A 19,057-nucleotide genomic window follows, 5' to 3' on the forward strand; every position below is an offset into this window, starting at 1 on the left:
TTAATGCTCCTACACCTTTTATTCAAGGTATTCCTCTATGTGAACTTGGAAACACCCTAAGAGGTCATAGATTTCATCTGAGTGTATGGAATGTTCCCTTCTAGGAGGGAATTTGTCAACTAGTGGACTCTTCCCACTGTGGTTCAACTAGTGTACCACCTTACCTTCAATTACCACTAGTTGGGTGTAAGGTTTGCTTACCTTGTAAAGATTTTAGTGACATTTAGCTTCTCAAATCTAAGTCTGTGTTTGTAGTGACCCTAATATGTCAGACCTTTTCAGACTGGGTTAGTATGCTCCAAAGTGATTTTGCCTCAGCTGGGGTGCACCCTCAGTTCTGTTAGCGGATGGAGCAGATGTGCAGAACCTTATATCTGGGGCAGCACAGTGGCTTAGTGGTTAGCATTTCTGCCTTGCAGCACTAGGGTCAAATCCCAACTAGGGACATTACAAGTCTGCATGTTCTTCCATGCTTGAATAGGTTTCCTCTGGGTACTCCAGTTTCCTTTCACACTCCGAATACATGCTGATGGGTTCTTTGGTTCCTGTCCAAATGGGCTCTAGTGTGGGTCTATATGAATGTAACCTTTTAGAATGTGGCTACATGCATGTGTTCAACCTGAGAGCAGAGACTGATATAAATGTACAATGTGTAAATTGTCATAACTTTATAAATACCTGTATGAAAAAATAAAATATTCTGCATGGGGCTGATGTCCATACAGATGCGTTTGGGCACTCTGGTTCTGCTGCTGGGATACTGTTGGCATATCCAAAGAACATCTGACCCGGTTGGCCTTGCATTGCATTAAACACCATGATCAGGTATTTCACCAGAGAGGCCAAAAACAGTTTTTGCCCTAATGTAGGACGTCCAGGGAGAGTTTGGCACAGGTCAGTAATCCCTCAGAAATGTCTTCTGCATAAAGGTACTCCCCCAGTTCTACAAGTAGGTGGCTGATTGTGCATCCTGGTGGGGTACTTGGGTAGTTTCCCTCTCCAGCATTTAGGCGCAGTGAGTCCTCCTTTTAGCCCACAGGCTAATCCTTTGCTCCTGATGCCCACCTCTTTTGATCCTTATCTTCCCGTGATACTGCACAGGATCTTGCACTTTCCCCAGTCTAAGTTCTTTTTACACCTTTTGTCCCACTCCTTATGGTAACTTCTGGAGCTGTGCCTTATCCATGTCTATATGCCCATGTCCCTGGGATATGGAATGGGCCCTCATGGTACATGGTACCTCTCCAGGGTCTCTTCTTCAAGAAGGGCCCCTTTACCCACATGCTCAACTGAGACCACCTCTAACTGTTCCTTATATAGTCAAGGACCTGGATCCTCAGTGCTGATTCTTATAGCATTTCCTACTCTATTCTGTCTAGTACCTTCTCCTGGCATCCCCATTGTGGAATGCTCAGGCAACCTTCTATTAAGACAGTCAGCTTTATGGATCCTTGTAGTTTGCACCTTCCCAAAATTACTTCTTGTAAGATCTGACTGAATCAGGCCTCGCTAAGTTCTAGAGTTGGTTGGTTTACATTGCCTTGAAAACTAGCTCTCCTGAACTGGTAGTGTCAGCAATGCGAGGAGAGGTTTGTGTATTTGGGTGTGCTACAGATCCTGCACAGCGGGCGAGAGTAATATTAAGAGCCCTGTGTCTCCCTGGATTGTCAGCAGGCAGATCACCCTAGCCTCATGCTGCAGGTACTCTCTGCTGGGGACAGAGGATGCGCAGATTGCTCTTTGAGACCTCTTTATCAGGGAACTAGTCTTCCCTCTTTGGCGGATATCAGCAGTCTTCTTGGAAATGTCCCCCAGATACTTTCCCTTGACCTGCTCTAAAGCTGGCGATAGACTGAATTTGGCTGGTTTAGTAGAGACCACGTTAATTTCAATCTGTGTGGCCATCCCCACTGGACAGAAGCCGATTGTTTGATTTGCTTTTGTCGATCAGTGGCTGCAGCTGGTGACCAAATATGTATTCTGACATCAGCAGAGCCCACTGTCCAAATACAATGTCTCAGTGGGTGGGGATGCCTCTCATCCATCTCAATTGTGTGGATGGAGCAATCTGTACCAGTCTATGGCCATCTTTAGTTACGTGCTCTTAGTTCTTTGGCTAGGATTTCTGTCCCTTTCTCCAAGACTCCAAGGTTTGTTTGACCCAGGGGGATCAGGCACTCCATAGATTAATTGCTATGGTCAATTCTTCTGCAGGCCCCAGTGTCACCTAGGGATGTCAGAAATGGTGTTAAGCTTCTGCCTTCAGCGTTTTTAGGTGGGTCCCATCTCACCTGTCAGAGGCTGACTCTAAATCTTCATTCCTGCCTATCCTTTCAGCAATATCTTCTGTGCACCTGATTCCCCCTGTCCGTTGATTTATGGTCAGCCTCATTTCATGCTCTCATTGAGCTATTGGATTCTACTATTAGTGTACTTTCTCTGGTGTACCTTGCTTAACGAGGTTGCTTGTCTGGCTAGACAGCCTCCTTTTACTTGCTGGGTTTCCCCCCTTGACCCTAAGGGTTAAGGATGTCATTAGGCCCTAAAAATGTAGACCATCTGTTTTTCTTGCCTGGACCTGTGTTTGGTACTTATTTCCCTTTGGGACCTTTTCTTCCTAAGGGTTATCCCAAGCCTTTTTAATCAGCATAAATTGAAGGATACAGGTCTGCCCCTCTGGGTTTTTTTGTTTGTGGCCTTAGTAGTACTTTTCTGCAAAACTGAGGCATTTTGGGAATAGGAGGGAGCTATACTGGAGGCCAGCATATGATATTTCTGTTTGCAGTGGCCAAACCAGCAGTTGTATATCCTGGCTTTATCCTAATTCCTCTGTCTATCAAAGGACTGCATGCAATAGATTTTACAGTAAGTTCAAAAATCCTGTTTTATTATGTCTGCATTATTTCTTGTCTAACAAGGAGCAGGTAACAATAATAGTGGTCATACACTGACCAGTTGTTGCAGCAGCCCTTAGCTCTTGCATTTGCTAGTTGACCTATGTTTTAAAGTATAGGCCATACATTTTAAATTAATGTGTTGGTTTTCTGCACTCCTATCCATCTACAGATACCTCAGGGATTGCAGAGGAGACACAGGTTTTGTCCCCACTTCAAGATTCTTCCTTTACCTGTGAGGAACCTCAGCCTTCCACTTCCACATTCAGCCTCTTTAACACACGTACTACCTCTGCTAAAGAGCCAGATTCTTCCTTGAAACTTCAGTCATCCATTGATGGTGAGAGCAATGCAGTCTGAAACAAATATACTGTAACTGGTGTTTTTGTATTTTTGTATTTTTACTGCTATGACATTTCAGTACCAAGGATGATCTAAAACCCTGCTACCCAGTCTGCAGGCTGGAGACTTAATTTGGCCCTTGGGCACTTACTGCGTGACCCCTCAGGGTGCCTGTAGATAGTGGTCTGTTTTTCTTTTCCAAGGTGCTTACTCAGACCAGCAAAGGAAATTATTTTAGACTGACTTTTCATTATTTTTTATTTATTTATTTGCTCAGATCATCAGATCTTGGTGAGAGAAATATGGCCTAAGCTATTTTTATGGGAGCTTTAAGGAGTGAACAAAAACATGGAAATTTTGATTTGTAAAGGGATGGTGATAGCAGTGATCTCTAGAAATTTTGTGCATGCCTGTGACTGCCTTCTGAAATGTGTCAGCAGTCTATAACTGTCTTCTGAAGCATGTCTCCAAAAACTCCCACAGCTTGCCTACAGTTTTGTGACGATCTCCTGTGCATGTCTGCAGTCTGACAGCCTTCTGTCACATTACATTCACTGAAGGATATTTAAGAAGACTGAAACAGTCCAAATCTTGAGTCCGTTGTCCATGGCAAGTCCAGAAGCTGCACATAAGACCCCTGTATTGTGAATGTTGACCCTTACGGATATAAATAGCAATTGCAGGAAGCAGTATTTGCATCTGAACTGGCCTTCAAAATAAACACCGAACTATACAGGTGGAATTTTAGAGAAAAAATGTTTTAGAAAATTTGGGATTTCCATGGATCCTAAAGTATCTTAAGACAGAGTTCAAAAATTCAGCTACTCCTCTGCTTGTCATAGCGGGGCGGATCTGACCAGAGCAACAAAAAAACCCAAAAAACTGAAACATGGCCTTCTATCCAATGTTGTAAATGTGCTGTGCTTGTACCCTGCATACTTCTAGATGGTGCTGTGCCTGTGAAAGAAACAGCTATACTGAGGGCTGGGACAAGGCAGGGGCGGAAGGGGCACCTGCACTGGGCGCTGTCATAATCTGTGTCGAAGGGGCGCACTGGGAGCTTCTGCTGCTGGTCCTGCCTGACAGGAAAAACTGTCATTCTCCCTCATATTACTGCACAATACAATTCCCCTACTCTACTGTTCTGACCACTTCAACTCTGCCTTACCTCTGCTGCAGCCATACGTCACTCCTCTCCTTCTGTGCGCCACTCTCGCCCTCAGCTTGTTCTTCCAAGTCGGTTCACAGTCTGCCTTGATGGACACTTTCAGTTGTCTACAGATCTCTTTACCTTCCCTGCACAATAGAAGTCAGCACCGATTCTTCTGCTCCTCTCTCCTGTTCACATTAACTCTTCTTTTATCTGCTGCCCAGTCCATAAATCTGCACTGAACACATCCTGCAGACTGTTGTCTCAGCTCTGGGCATTCCACACAGCCGTCTGGCTGACACCCTTTCCATCCCAGTCTAACTATCCTGTCCCCATAATAATTATTATTATTATACAGGATTTATATAGCACCAACACTTTGCGCAGCACTTTACAAAATGAAGGTAGACATTACAGTTACAATACAATTTGGTACAAGAGGAAATAGAGGGCCCTGCTCGTTAGAGCTTACAATCTCGGAATAATGCAGCCCTAGCACTTTCTCTGTATGCCTTCACTCTGCACTTCATTAAAATATACTCATTACTACCCAGAACTTCACCTCTTCACCCTTTTTCATCACTAATAATAACCATGCACTGCGGTGTGGCCACAGTGTGATTATATGTGCGGTACACCTGCAGTTTTAGGAGCACTCCAATGAATTCTATTGCACAGTGTGTTTTCATGAAAGCGCATCAAAGTCCTACATGCTGTATCTTTGATGCGCTTTCACAAAGCGCACTGTGTAATAGAATTCAATGGAAGCACTCCTGAAACTGCTCGTACAATTACAGTGCGACCAAACTGAAGCTCACCAGTGTGAGCCCACTATAAACCTAGGTTCACACCTTTGCATGTCAGAAATGTGCAATTAAGTGTCACTTTCCTGGTGGTACCATGGAAACGCACTGTCCATTAGTAGATGTGCAGCAGTGCTATTAACTGTTAATGGCACCCCCCCTGCATCTGCTAACCCATGCCTTTTCACATGCACCAAAAAACATGGTGTCTCTGTCTCAAAAGTGAGACATCAGGGGTCTGTTTACAGCCCTGATATTTCAACAAAGCCCCTACAGGTCTGTTAAAAATGTAAAATAATAATAATTGCATTTCAAAAACTATATTAAAAAAAATATATAGGGCTTGTTCATGTGTTTTTTCTCTGAAGAGTGATCAGCATTCAGATTGCTCTTTAGGGAGCATTTGACTGGCTGTAAGGTGGCATTGTATTGCCTCCTCACCCACCTGCTTTATCACCTTTTTAACCTTGCACTAGCATGCCGCAACATGTGCATTGCAGAAAGTTGTGGCGAAGATGAAGAGCAGCACCATTTACTTGAATGGGCTATGTTTGACAACAGGTTTGAAGCAAAACATCACAGCTGCAGCATGTATACATTCCCAGGCGCTCTCTCTGCAGCTAAAGGATGCAGCAGTCGAGGCACCCAGGGGGTGCCAGTTTGCCCCCTCCCAGCCATCATAATTTTAAGCACACCCACTCTTCACTGTGCCGCGCTACTTTCCTGAGATATCTCATTTCAAGCTAGACTCCTTGGGCACTGGATGACCTTGTCCTGACACTGGCTATACTGCAGAAACAGAGGATTGCAAAATTGACGAATGCTGGGGATGCCAAAATTTGTCTTATTAGAGCTGAAACACCTAATCGACATAATCGATTATAATTGATTATGAAAATAGTTGTCAATAATTTTTTCATGATCGAGCAGTTGGTTATTTGGTCTGCATACAGAATGCATTATTTGTGTACATATTAGAAAATACACACATACAGCTCAGTACATCATCCATACATGTCAGTATACAGAGTGTAGCGCACATACAGCTCAGTACTCCGTCCTAAATATCAGTAAGTGCCTGAGAACATGTGAATGTGGCAGGAGCAATGCCTCATGGGACATGTAGTTCTGGGCAGGAGAAGGAAGTGAGTGATTCTAAAGGGAGAAGTTGTATTATCTTGCTATAGGGGCACTCTATACTATACTTTGTGGCTTGCTATAGGGGCACTCTGAAGGCAGGAGGAGCCAGAATAGCCAGTGGGGAATCCCAGAAGAGCAGAGCAGGTAAGTATGACAAGTTTGTAGTTAAAAAAATCCAAGGTTTACAATCACTTTAAGGGCTCTGTGCAGGGAAGATCAGCATCTGAACTCAGAGAAGCTGGAAGCTGATAGACTGGAGTATATGTATGTGTGTGTGTATATGTGTGTGTGTGTATGTATATGTATGTGTGTGTATGTATATATATATATATATATATATATATATGTATATATGTATGTATATATATATATATATATATATATATATATATATATATATATGTATGTATGTATGTATGTATATATATGTATGTATATATATGTATGTATATATATGTATGTATATATATATGTATATATATATATGTATATATATATTTATTATATAGTATTAGTTTCACAGTATAAATTAACCTATTATGTTAGTTTTGGGGTTTTTTTTTTTGTTTTTTTTTTTAACTGTAAAAGGGCTAATTTGGATTTTTTGTTTTTTTGACCCCATCATGAGAGGTGCTAAAAAAAAAAAAGCATGCTGCTACTACTAAATGTCTTATGTTGGCCATACACGTATTGATTTTCGGACAAGAATATTTGTATAAAAATTCCTTGTACATTCGTTGAAAGGACAAATGGCATGCCAAAATTTCTCTTGCTTTTAACATTCAACTTTAAAATGAATGTCATTTCTGAACAAAAACCCAGATACACTGTCCGAAAATTTATTAGATTGAGAAAAGTTGTTGCTCTTTCGAATTTTCCCATTACTGTGGTCGAAAATGAATGTCGAATTGACCCCATTAACAATTCAAAAATCGAATGGACGTTCTTAAAACAAAGCTTTTCGAAGGAAACATTTGTTCGTGTATGGTCAGCGTAAGTGACAGCAGGTACAGGTGGCTTGTATCAAGCTACCCGCCTATGACAAGGGACTCTGTCATGCATAATATTATATTACAGTCCTGTCTGAAAATTTGCAAAACAGTGTTTTAGGTCTTTTGAATTTTTTTTTTTCTTTATATAAAAATTTTGATCTCTGAGTCTGATGATATATGTACCAGATTCACTCTCTAATAGGTATCTCTTCTGTCTGTTATTCTAAGCGTGGATTAGATATTTGGTTCCTTACCCATATAGCTGGTTAATTGTATTTACCACTGCATAGGGATATTTAAGAATAAATTGTTTTTTTTTTTTTTTTTTTTTAAACTTTACATATTGAATAAATTAAACTTTGAGGTTTTTATGCAATTAATTGAAACCATAATCTGCCAACTAATCGATTATGAAAATAATAGTTAGTTGCAGCCCTATTATTGGGTTTATAACGGTAACTCCTTTGCCTATTTGGGTGTTGAGCAGGTCTCTGTAGGTATAAAAAAAAAAAGCTGATATATTTCCATATATTTATTGCCTGGTCATATACATGTATATTTTATATTTTAAAGGCATTGTAAACATTCAAACCTGCATCTTGTGTTTTTCACCTAATATAAGATGTGCATTGACTGTGTAGTGCCATGGTTTAAATTGGTGCCCTGTACACACAACCTATAGTAGAGTAAATCTTTACATTCATGTGTCAGCAGTTTTCTGGTTGTGGAAAACGTGATATTCAACATGGCACTGCACAGGTTTATGCATGACCTCTGTTTTGAGAGAACTGACCTTTCCCGTGTTGAAACTACATATGCCACAATTCCTGGATTTCCCAGTCTAATGCTTGTGCAGGTTAATGCTGTACAGTAATTTAGATCAAACACAGATACAATTTTTTTTCTTTCCCTTTTTCTCTGTCTTCTTTTGTTACTCAAGGACAGTCTGCCGGGAGGGGTCCATATGACCCACTCCCCCCTTTCACTGTCCTGTTGTACCCCAATAACACTTTGACCCTAACCCAGGAAGTTTTCCCTAGGACATTCATTTATCAACTCCAGCTACAGTCACTTTCCCTCTTGTTTATGCTCTAAAACACACAATACCTTTAACAGGTGCTTCTATACAACATTGAAATACCCTTTGTTACAGTTTCTTATGTGAACTGTTGTCACAACTGTACATCCTGTAACTGTATATGCAGTCCTCTATATGTCAGATACATACATTTACAGTTGAGCTGCACTGTTTGTACTGTAACCTTACAGGAGACAAAGAATTTATGAAAAGAAGAAAACATTTTGAAATTGTACAGTGCCATTTAGCATGTCTGTAATTGCATAAAAATTGCTACTTTGGCCATGGGTAAAGATAGAGTTTGCAGAAAGTGATCACAACTCATCGGTTGAGATCCAGACAGATAAATTCACTGATCTCTGAACCAGCAATCTGTTCCCTATAAATGTGCACTGGCCAACTTTTGAAATTAGTGAATCAGTTTGTTTCTGGAAATTTGCTTTCTGACTTTTCCATGAAAGATCTGGTACATTTATATGTGCATGATGGACAGTTTTTTACCTTGCAATTATTCTCTGTTAGCCTATGCATTTATGTGTTTATAGAATAGTGTCTCTTCTATTAATTATATGGTATATTTGCATATGGTAACAGATGGCTATACCTCTATAGTTCATGTCTCTGTCAATGTCTCTGCTGTGACTGCAGTGAAGAATCAGCCTGAGAAGCATCCCGGTACAGGACTTGATGGACCGAGCATGGACACAGCCAAGGTCACTTCTCTCACAAGTGATACAGAGCAAGATTGTCAGCCTCCTCCTAAAAAGAAGCTGAAATCTGGTTAGTGTTCATTGTATTGCTGTTTCCATCAGAAACCATATATGGAAAATATTAATTGCTTCCCGACTGCCCTATAGCAGAAGTACTGCTACAGGGCGGCAGGGTGTGTGTGTATATATGTGTGTGATTTTGTATTTCCAGGTAGGGGGCACGCACACGCTCCCTACCAGTACCACTATTGGCTCCTTGGCATGTCAATCACTGCCAATTCTTGGCCAGGATTCGATGATTGTCGGGGGAGTTGACGGGAGAGGTCTGTATGTAAACAATACAGATTTCTCCTCTGTCAGCACAAACAGGCTGCTTTGTATTGCTCTGCACAGCAGAGCAATACAAGGCAACTTGTGTACACAGTAAAACACACACAACACAGTATGTAAAACACACACAGTACACAGTTAACCCTTTGATTGCCCCAGATGTTAACCCCTTCCTGCCCAGTGCCATTAGTACAGTGTCAGTGCTTTTTATTATTGATAACTGTAATGGTGTCACTGGGGATATCAGTGTCAGTTAGCCAATTCCCCCCCAGTGTCAGAATGCCCGCCACAGTCCCGCAATAAGTCGCCAATCACCGCCATTACTAGTAAAAGGAAAAAAAAAATTCCAATATCTATACTGCTATTTGTAGACGCTATAACTTTAATCACGTAAACCAATCAATTTACATGTATTGGGATTTGTTGTAGCAAAGACATGTCGCAGACTATATTTTGGCTTAAATTTATTTTTAAATTTTTTTTATTGGACATGTTTAATAGCAAAATGTTGAAAATATTGTCTTTTTTTTTCAAAATTGTCAGTCTTTTTTTGTTTATAGTGCAAAAAATAAAAACCGGACAGGTGATCAAATACCACTGAAAGAAAGCTCTATTTGTGGGACAAAAAAGACATACATTTAATTTATGTACAACATTGCATGACCGTGCAATTGTCAGTTAAAGTAACGTAGTGCTGCATTACAAAAAATGGCCTGGTCTGGAAGGGGGGTAAATCCTCTGGAGGGCAAGTGGTTAAAGATGCAGAGAAAAAATGTGCATTATGAAACTACCTATTTACTTGGTATCTATAACAGTGCATGCAAACTGGCTCTGAATAGTTGGGTAAGTTGGTCTTTTGTAAGCTGTGGAAGAGTAGAAGCTGTTCATCCAGATGATCTATCCCATAAATGACTTTTGTTTTTAGTACCATGAAGAAAGCAAATCGCTTTGCCTCGGGAGTTTTGTCTTTATATTTAGTCTTTTTGCAGCATGATCTACTGCTGTCTCCTGCTAGTATAGGCACACTTGAATTGATTTACTAAAGGGGCATAGACTATTCAGATTGCTCCACTCGAACAGCCTTGTCACTCATTCTCAGTGATCTCTGAATCCATAAACTACAAGTCCCATCTTCCATTGAGGCAGATGGACTCTGTAGTTTTTTTTGGACTAAGAATGTGCAGATGAGTGCCCTCATTGTCCATTGACACTTCCTGCAACTCAGCAACTGTCTGCCAGTGCATGAAGTGTCTGCAGGAGCCTGACATTGCACCTGTGATCCACCGATCACAGGTACAATGTTCTGCAGGCTCCCAAGAAAAAAATGTATAAATGCGCATGTTTATTACTTGCAAAAACACATGCATTTTATACACAAAGGTGATCTTTGCTATTAAATAAGGTAAATCTGTACACACATTGAATACTCGGGTATTTGCAAGGGAAGTAAAAAAAATACCATTTTTGTTAGCACACTATTGTATGATTCAAGGAACAACACAGCTAATGTTATTTACCAATATACATTCAGTGAGTAAAAAGCCTCTAATCCTTTCATAAATTATCCTCCGTTAACTAGCCCCTGAGCTACCCCAGTATCCACATTTTCAAAAATCCAGCCATTATGGTAGGAAAGAGTTATCCGCAGGGGTGTGCAGTCTGCTGCCAGCACTTCTCATAGGGACCAAGGGTCAGTTGCTACTATGTAATGGCAGTTGCTGCAAAATGAGTGCTCAAAAACGTTTACTCAGAACATCTTATGATACTTTTAGGATGCTTATGATTGCTAGCATGCAGTGTTGATTTTTTTTTTATTCAACTGTGTTTTTTGTTTTTTTTTAATATATCCTGCTCAAACTGACATCAATTTTGGATATATTTGTGCTGAAGATGTGCTGCTAAATGATTGAACTACTTCTTGACATATTTGCTCTGAAATGAGAAATTCAGTTCTGTTAAAGTGGTTCTAAAGGTTGAAGGTTTTTTCCCTTCATGCATTGAATGCATGAAGGTGAAAAACCTTAAGTGTGCAGCTCTCCCCTCAGCCCCTCCTAATGCATACCTGAGCCCGATCCAGCGTTGTGCATGAGAGCAGCAGCTCTCAGGGTTCCTCCCTCCTCATTGGCTGAGACACAGCAGTGGAAGTCATTAGCTCCCACTGCTGCTAATCATAGCCAGTGAGGAGGGATGGGGCGGAGCCGTGCTCTTTGTGTCTTAAGGAGCGAGCATGCACAAATGCCCCCAGAGCAAGTAGCTTGCTCTAGGGGCAGCACTTAGCAGGGGGGAGGCCAGGAGCTCCGGCGGGGTGGATTGGGGCTGCCCTGTGTAAAACCATTGCAAAACCAAAACCAGGTAGGTATAACATGTTTGTTGTTTACAAAGAAAAAACTGAGCCTTTGGTGTCACTTTAATGTTTAAAGTTAGTGTTCCATTTGCTTTCCAAAATCTTCTTCGCTATGCTTTCTATAATCCTTTTACTGCCGTTTCTAGAAATCTTTACATAGCTTAATGTCCAGTTATGGCCAGTGAGTTGTCAGAAGTGCAATGTCTTTAGATTCACTGTGCTGGGAGTTCCATCTTCATGTCTATGGAAATGGCAGTGGTGCAGTTTTAAGTTCACATCTGAGACTGACCATATAATTATAATAAAGGGAGATGCTCCCAGGTAATACTCATTGTGAAAGATGTGAGCAAGCAAATGCAGTATTTACACACAAGAAGCAGGATAAAATCAGCCATAAGGTTTACAAAATTGCCTGAACAAAACTATCTTTTTTTCCCTCTTCAAAACTGAAATTTGCACTTTGTGTTACACACATTTGTCTGACATTCTCGAAATATAACATTAAAAAAGCACTTTGTGGACATTGAATAATTATATATTTTTTGATCTATTTAAGAAGTGGAATGTACAAGTAGTCATGCCCCTCCACTATCCAGTAATATAAAGGGCACATCAGAGGATGCTAAACCATCTAGCGTGAAACCAGACAAGATGGAAGAGACACTGACCTGCATAATTTGCCAAGAGCTGCTTCATGACTGCGTCAGGTAACTCCAGATAAGGAAATGTATGTATAGTGTGTATTTTAATAGACAAAAACCATTTTAAGTCCGTACTGTGCCTTTTGGCTTTTTGCTAATTGCTGCACAGAGGGAGAGAGGGACAGGTATTTTCAATCAACAAGATACAGGAAGCAATTTCCAAGGTTGAAAGCTGTGGAGTTGAGTGAGTGTTTCCTATTTCATTGATGCATCTTATTTAGTTGACCAAACAGAAAAAAAATCTTCAAATATATCATGATTCACTGATACCTAGACAAGACTGGATATACACAGAGCTTGCAGAGATAAGCAAAGGCTAGATAACTGAACATTAAGGGAAAATTAGAACAGAGTGGAATAAAGTAGTTTGGGTAAAACCTCTTTTAATAAACAAAAATGCTAAAATTGCTCAAACAAAGTAGTAACTTGATCAGTACATAAAACCAGGAGAGAAACCTTTTTCAAGGGAAAACCCACTAGGTATTGGCAACAGGAAGAGAGTGAAACGCTGAAGAGGACTGGATGAATTCCTGAAAAAAGGCACTAAAATTAGTCCCAGGATGTCGGCTGTAGAGGGGGGCCAACTCTTAAATAAAAATTATGTCTATGTATATGTTTCAGGGCAGCCATGCCCCACGACTTGAGTCAGAACAGTAAGGTCAGGCTGTTTATGGGCTCAATTCACAAAGCAATATCGCATGCAAAATTTGGATCGTGTGACTTATTTGATTCAAATATTGCATGCAATATTGAAAATGCACGGTAAATACCTCCATAAAGTGATCTAAAAGTCAATTCACGCAAAAAAAAATAAATTTGTTAAATCATGGTCTAGCCACGTGCTATTTAAAGAATTTATGAAATGAATAGTTAGTGGTAAAGTGGATGTAAACCTCAGACATGAAATATGAACAAAGCATATCCCTCTATAGTGTCTACTTGTCTAATTCCAGAGCTCTAAGTGTCATTTCTGTCCGCTGCCTTGTTCCTCTGGTAAAAGCAAGAGACACTTCTGACAAGTTTTCCTAAAACCAAGAAAAAAATGGTGACAGGGGAGGGACCCCCAGCCTGAGCTCTGTTCCTGCATGCTGTGTGAAGGGGGGTATGTTCCTTCTCTCCAATCATCTTTCAGAGCTCTCCTCACTGATGTAACTTCAGCTATGTGCCCCCTGCTTTTCAGAGCTGAGAGATCCTGTATAAATTCTGCAATTTGAATGGGAGTAAGGGAAATATGGCTGTAGATAAACCGTTAAAGCTTATGTAGGAGGGTCTCTGTATCACCTGAGGCTGGTCACTTCACTGGGTATAATGTAAGGCTTTACAACTACTTTTAAGGAGCTGGCAACCTAACAGCTAGTGTGATTCCCTGCTGACAGAATGTAAACAAAGGCAGTCTAGACATTTAAAAACAAAAAAAAATTAAGGGAGGAACCAACGGTATAAAAAAAATCTGAATTGAGCCCTATTTTTCTAAATATCTTGCATCATTTTCTAAATACTTGTTGATCCTTCCAGTAGTAGAACTTTTTTGATAGGGTGATGGCACTTTTCCTTCAGCAGTGAAATCATTGCAGCTTTAGTCACTCTTGATACTATTGTGGTTGCTTAGGTGTTAGCACCAATCATAGTCATTTCAGTGAATAGCTATGCCTAGGTCTGTACCCAGCCTTCAGATTGATTGCACATTGCTCTATCTGCAGGAGCTTAGAGGAACAATAAAATGCCCTGCTCAGCCCTTCCCATATTCTGTATCGCAGTCTAGCAAAGCACAGAAGAAATTTAGCTTTCCAGCTGCATTTATCATAAGAAATGTGATAAAGTGGGATTGATTTACTAAAACTGGAGAGTGTAAAATCTGGTGCAGCTCTGATCTGCATAGAAACCAGTCGGCTTCTAGGTTTTGTTACCAAAGCTTAATTGAAGAAGCTGAAGTTAGAAGCTGATTGGTTACCATACAGAGCTGCATCAGATTCTGAGAGCTCCAGTTTTAATTAACCCCAGTATGTTTCTTTTGAAAAAAAAAAACTAAACACACCAGCTTGCCTTTAAAATGCCTGTTTGTCACTCTATAAGGAAAAACCTATATGGACCTTACTTGTGTCTGCATTGTTTTTTGTTCTGTCAGTTTGCAGCCTTGTATGCACACATTCTGTGCTGCTTGCTATTCTGGATGGATGGAGCGCTCTTCCCTATGCCCTACCTGCCGATGTCCTGTGGAACGTATCTGTAAAAACCACATACTTAACAATCTAGTGGAAGCCTACCTACTACAGCATCCAGGTGAGTTTTACAAACTCAAAGGTTTCCATTTTTTTTTTTACACATGTTAAAACCCATATTAAAGCCAACTTTACTCATACCTTGATTAAAAAATAATGTTCTTTAGCAAGGAACATACATTCCACATTAATAATTGTGCCACCAAAATTAGTGTGTGCTGTAAATTGCCTCCAGCAGTGTCCCTGTTTCTTCATGCTGGAGGCTGCCATTTTGTCTAGAGCCCTGATCAGCAGTTACTGAATTCTTTTTAACCAAAGAAGCTGCCATCTGTTTGATCTTCAACTGCCCTGGTGCTGCACATATCAGTTATAACACCAGTCATTTCATGATTTGACAGTTTGGTTGAGAACACAAGAAAAAGTTCAATTATTGCTGGGAAATCTAACGTGTTTTTGAAACTGTTAACCACTTCCCGCCCGGCCTATAGTCAAATGACGGCCTGGCGAACCTCTTGTCCCTCCGGGAGGGCGTCATGTGACTTCCTTCCTGGATAAACCTTGCGCATGCCCGCAGGGCCGCACTGTGACGAGATCTGTCACCGGCTGCGTACCTTGGATACGGCTGATGACTGATCTGTGTACCGGCCCCGTTGCCACTACCATGTGACCTGCTGTGATCAATCACAGCAGGTCACATGACAGTTGTATACAATGGATGGCTTCCTTTCATGCCATCCATTGTATACAAGTGTGTCTAGCTGTGAATGGTCACAGTGATCACATGCACAGGCTGGGTCAGTCACAGCCCAGCTGTGTCATGTTATTAGCTGTGGCCAATCAGAGCTAATCACAACAAAAAAAGCTGAATTAATCGATTTAATTCAGTTAAATGCTTGCTTATAGCAAAGAAATTCTTTGCTGTACGCAATCAAATTATGTTAAAAAAAAAAAAAATACTGATCACTTCCCCAAAGTAGTACAATGTTACTATGATAACATTATGTTACTTTGGTCATAGTGTAATATGGTAATATGAAAACAAATCTTTAAAAAAAGAAGAAAAAAAATTACAAGTTCAAAAAATTAGATCGGCTATCAGTACTTAAGGATTGATCAATTTTTAGATATATCCCACAGTTTGTGAACTTTATAACTTTCCTACAGACTAAATAATAAACGCTGATTTGGGTTATTGTCACCAAAGAAATGTAGCAAAATACATCTTGGCCTAAATTTATGAAGAACAATTATTTATTTGCAAACTTTTTTAACAGAAACAAAGAAACATGTTTTGTTTTTTTTCTAAATTTTCGGACTTTTTTGTTAATTTAGCAAAAAATAAAACCCCAGTGGTGATTAAATACCACCAAAAGAAAGCTCTAGTTGTGGGAAGAAAATGATAAAATTTTAGTTTGGGTACAATGTTGTATGACCGCGCAATTGTCATTCAAAGTGTGAGAGTGCTGAAACCTGAAATTTGGCCTGGGCAGGAAGGGGGTAAAAGTGCTCGGTATTGAAGTGGTTAAACCGATGAGTTTAGTTCCGCTTTAATCTTCAGCAGATCAGTCTGTACAAATTCAGCACAGTGCCTAAAAATGTAGAGCAACTGAGCATGTGCAGAGCAGGGTGAGACAGTGTTTTACTGGATTTTAAACCGTATAAGCACCTATTTTTATTTCTTTACATAGCTATATCTGCAAAAAGGGCCAGCCTGAAGTGATCTAGCAGGACTTAATTTTCTGACTTATGTTTCCAGCTGTTTTTGTGTTTACTAAAAGTCAGTAGCTACAAAAATGGTAGCTGCTGACTTTTAATAAACACACACTTACCTGTCCTGGGGTCCAGCGAAGTACTCACCCGCGCAGACCCTCTACAGTGCCGGCATCTCTACTGTGGGCACCAGGTTGTGACAGCTTGCAACTTCCCAGCCTGGTGCCCACTGCGTATGTGCAAGTCACACCATGCCTCCTGTTTTGGTTCGGCAGTCTCCTGGGACCTGTGAAAGTTCCCAGGAGACTGTGGGAGCAAGGAGGGGGCCGAACTTCCGGGTCACTTTGCCGTGAAGTGGGAGCGGGTACCTGTCAAAACCAGGTACCCGCTCCCCCCAAAAGGTGCAAATTTGCAGTAGAAGGGGGGGGAGGAGGCAAATGAGCAGAGCTTCCGCTTTTGAGTACTTTAAAACCAAAAAACTATTATTATGCTAGCATCTATTGGGGGCACAGTCTATCTTATGCTCATGGGTATAGCTACTGCCCATAGGAGCTTGGAAACTAGCAAAGCAAAGGGCTCACCCCATCTATATGCCTGCATATACTATTCACGCTAAGTTTGTCTTGGTGTCCTGAGGAAGTAGGATGTCTCTTCCCAGCTCCGCTAGTTCAAGATTCTTCAGATTGACACAGACTTTTCCTTAAAGGGATGGCACTTAAGCAAAAAATGTTACTCATCTTGGGCTTTTTAGCACAAGGCATCTATTTCTCAGGTATTCAGGGCAACGTCCTGGCCTTCAGTTCATGGTCAGTTTCTGTTTTCCCATATGACTCTTAAGACATTGACAGATGCCAGCTGTTGATGCAGGGTGCTCCAAACAGTCTTCGTGATCCTTGAGTTATCCTTGAGGCTGCCTTAGGTTTTTTGCTCTTTCCTCTTTTTTGAGACTGCTTTTGAATGTCCCATTAGCAGAAACATAACTAGCTATGTACCCCAACAAATACGATTCATTGTACTCACTGGAAATTCGTTTTAACCTGTAGTTCATTAGGGGGGACGGGAAGGTTCTCTTTCATTACTGCCATTTTTGCTTACTGCTTGTACATGTAGGGAAATGGTCACTTGCAGGGGATATACCTCTTTGCCTAGTGTCCATCCATCTAGAGGTGACAGCTATAGCTATTAGTAGAAGATCATTTGACTGTGTCTTTCAATGAAATACTGTGTCTCACATTGTGTAGGAGGGATCTACAAAATTAACAATTTTGTTTTTTTAAATGGTTGCTGTAAGCTTGTTTTAACCCTTTGATTGCCATGGCATATAGTAAAAGGGGAACCATAAGGGTGCAATCACACCTGTGCACATACATTACCATATGTGCTGCAGCATGCATGCAAAGGTGTAAATGTATGTGAGTTTGCACCCCAGGGGTCCTCAAACTACGGCCCGCGGGCCACATGCGGCCTGCCGAGGCCATTTATCCGGCCCGCCGGCAGGGGCGTATTTTCCGCGAGGAAGGGACACTAAGTAGAGGGGTGGGCAGGGGGCTGCTGTACCTTACCTGGCTCTGGTCCCAGTCCCACGACGATCCAGTCCAGGAAGCGCTGCTCCTTCATTCACTCCGGCCACTCCCTCACTCCTGCCACTCGGCTTCGCCTCCTCACCGGTGATTGGGCGCCAGAACTGTAGCTCAGGAAAGGCACACAGGCGGCCAATCACCTGCGAGGAGGCGTAGCCGAGCGGCCCCGCGAACATCGAGTGAGGGAGAGGCCGGAGTGAAGAAGGACAGCTGACAGGTAAGTGTGCCGTGCTGATGGTGCTGCTGCAACCAGGTATGATGGCTGCAGCAGCACCATGCTGGAGCAGGGGTCAGCAAGTTAAGTGTCATTGGTGTCAGTGGGAGGAATAGTGCCCCATCATTTGTGTCACTGATACTAATGATGGGGCATTATTCCTCCCACTGACACCAATGATGGGGCACTATTCCTCCCCCCACTGACACCAGTGATGGGGCACTATTCCTCCCCCCCACTGACACCAACGATGGGCACTATTCCTCCCCCCCACTGACACCAACGATGGAACACTATTCCTTCCCCCACTGACACCAATGATGGGGTACTATTCCTCCCACTGACACCAATGTTGGGACACTATTCCCCCCCCCCCCCCCCACTGACACCGGTGAGGGGGTACTATTCCCACCTACTGACACCAATAATGTACTATTCCTCCCACTGACACCAATGATGGGGTACTATCCCCCCCACTGACACCAATGTTGGGACACTATCCCCCCCACTGACACCAATGACGGGGCACTATTCTCCCCCACTGACACCAATGACGTACTATTCCGCCCAATGACACCAATGATGGGGCACTATTCTTCCCACTGATACCAATGATGGGACACTATTTCTCCCACTGACACCAATGTTGGGACACTATCCCCTTCCCCCACTGACACCAATGACGGAGCACTATTCCCCCCCCCCTCACACTGACACCAACGATGGAGCACTATTCCCCCCCCCCCCTCACACTGACACCAACGATGGAGCACTATTCCTCCCCCCCTCACACTGACACCAACGATGGAGCACTATTCCTCCCCCCCTCACACTGACACCAACGATGGAG

General features: G+C 41.8%; 1 protein-coding gene across 10 annotated transcripts in view; it reads left to right on the top strand.

Moving 5' to 3' along the window:
- Positions 1–19,057, top strand: part of CHFR (checkpoint with forkhead and ring finger domains) — an 81,212-nt gene that overhangs the window by 38,257 nt on the left and 23,898 nt on the right. For 6 of the 10 annotated variants that reach the window (XM_089653655.1, XM_089653650.1, XM_089653656.1 and 3 more), the window contains exons 6-9: positions 3,067–3,234; positions 8,994–9,179; positions 12,340–12,490; positions 14,610–14,764. In XM_089653655.1, coding sequence (XP_089509781.1) covers positions 3,067–3,234; positions 8,994–9,179; positions 12,340–12,490; positions 14,610–14,764 — 660 coding nt within the window. The remainder of the gene's footprint in view (positions 1–3,066; positions 3,235–8,993; positions 9,180–12,339; positions 12,491–14,609; positions 14,765–19,057) is intronic. The other 4 variants (XM_089653653.1, XM_089653654.1, XM_089653658.1 and 1 more) reach the window with 4 other exon arrangements.

Source organism: Staurois parvus, unplaced genomic scaffold (assembly GCF_062004578.1).
Source record: "Staurois parvus isolate SC_StPar_1 unplaced genomic scaffold, SC_StPar_1.0 ptg000719l, whole genome shotgun sequence".
In the NCBI taxonomy this organism is placed as follows: Eukaryota; Metazoa; Chordata; class Amphibia; order Anura; family Ranidae; genus Staurois; species Staurois parvus.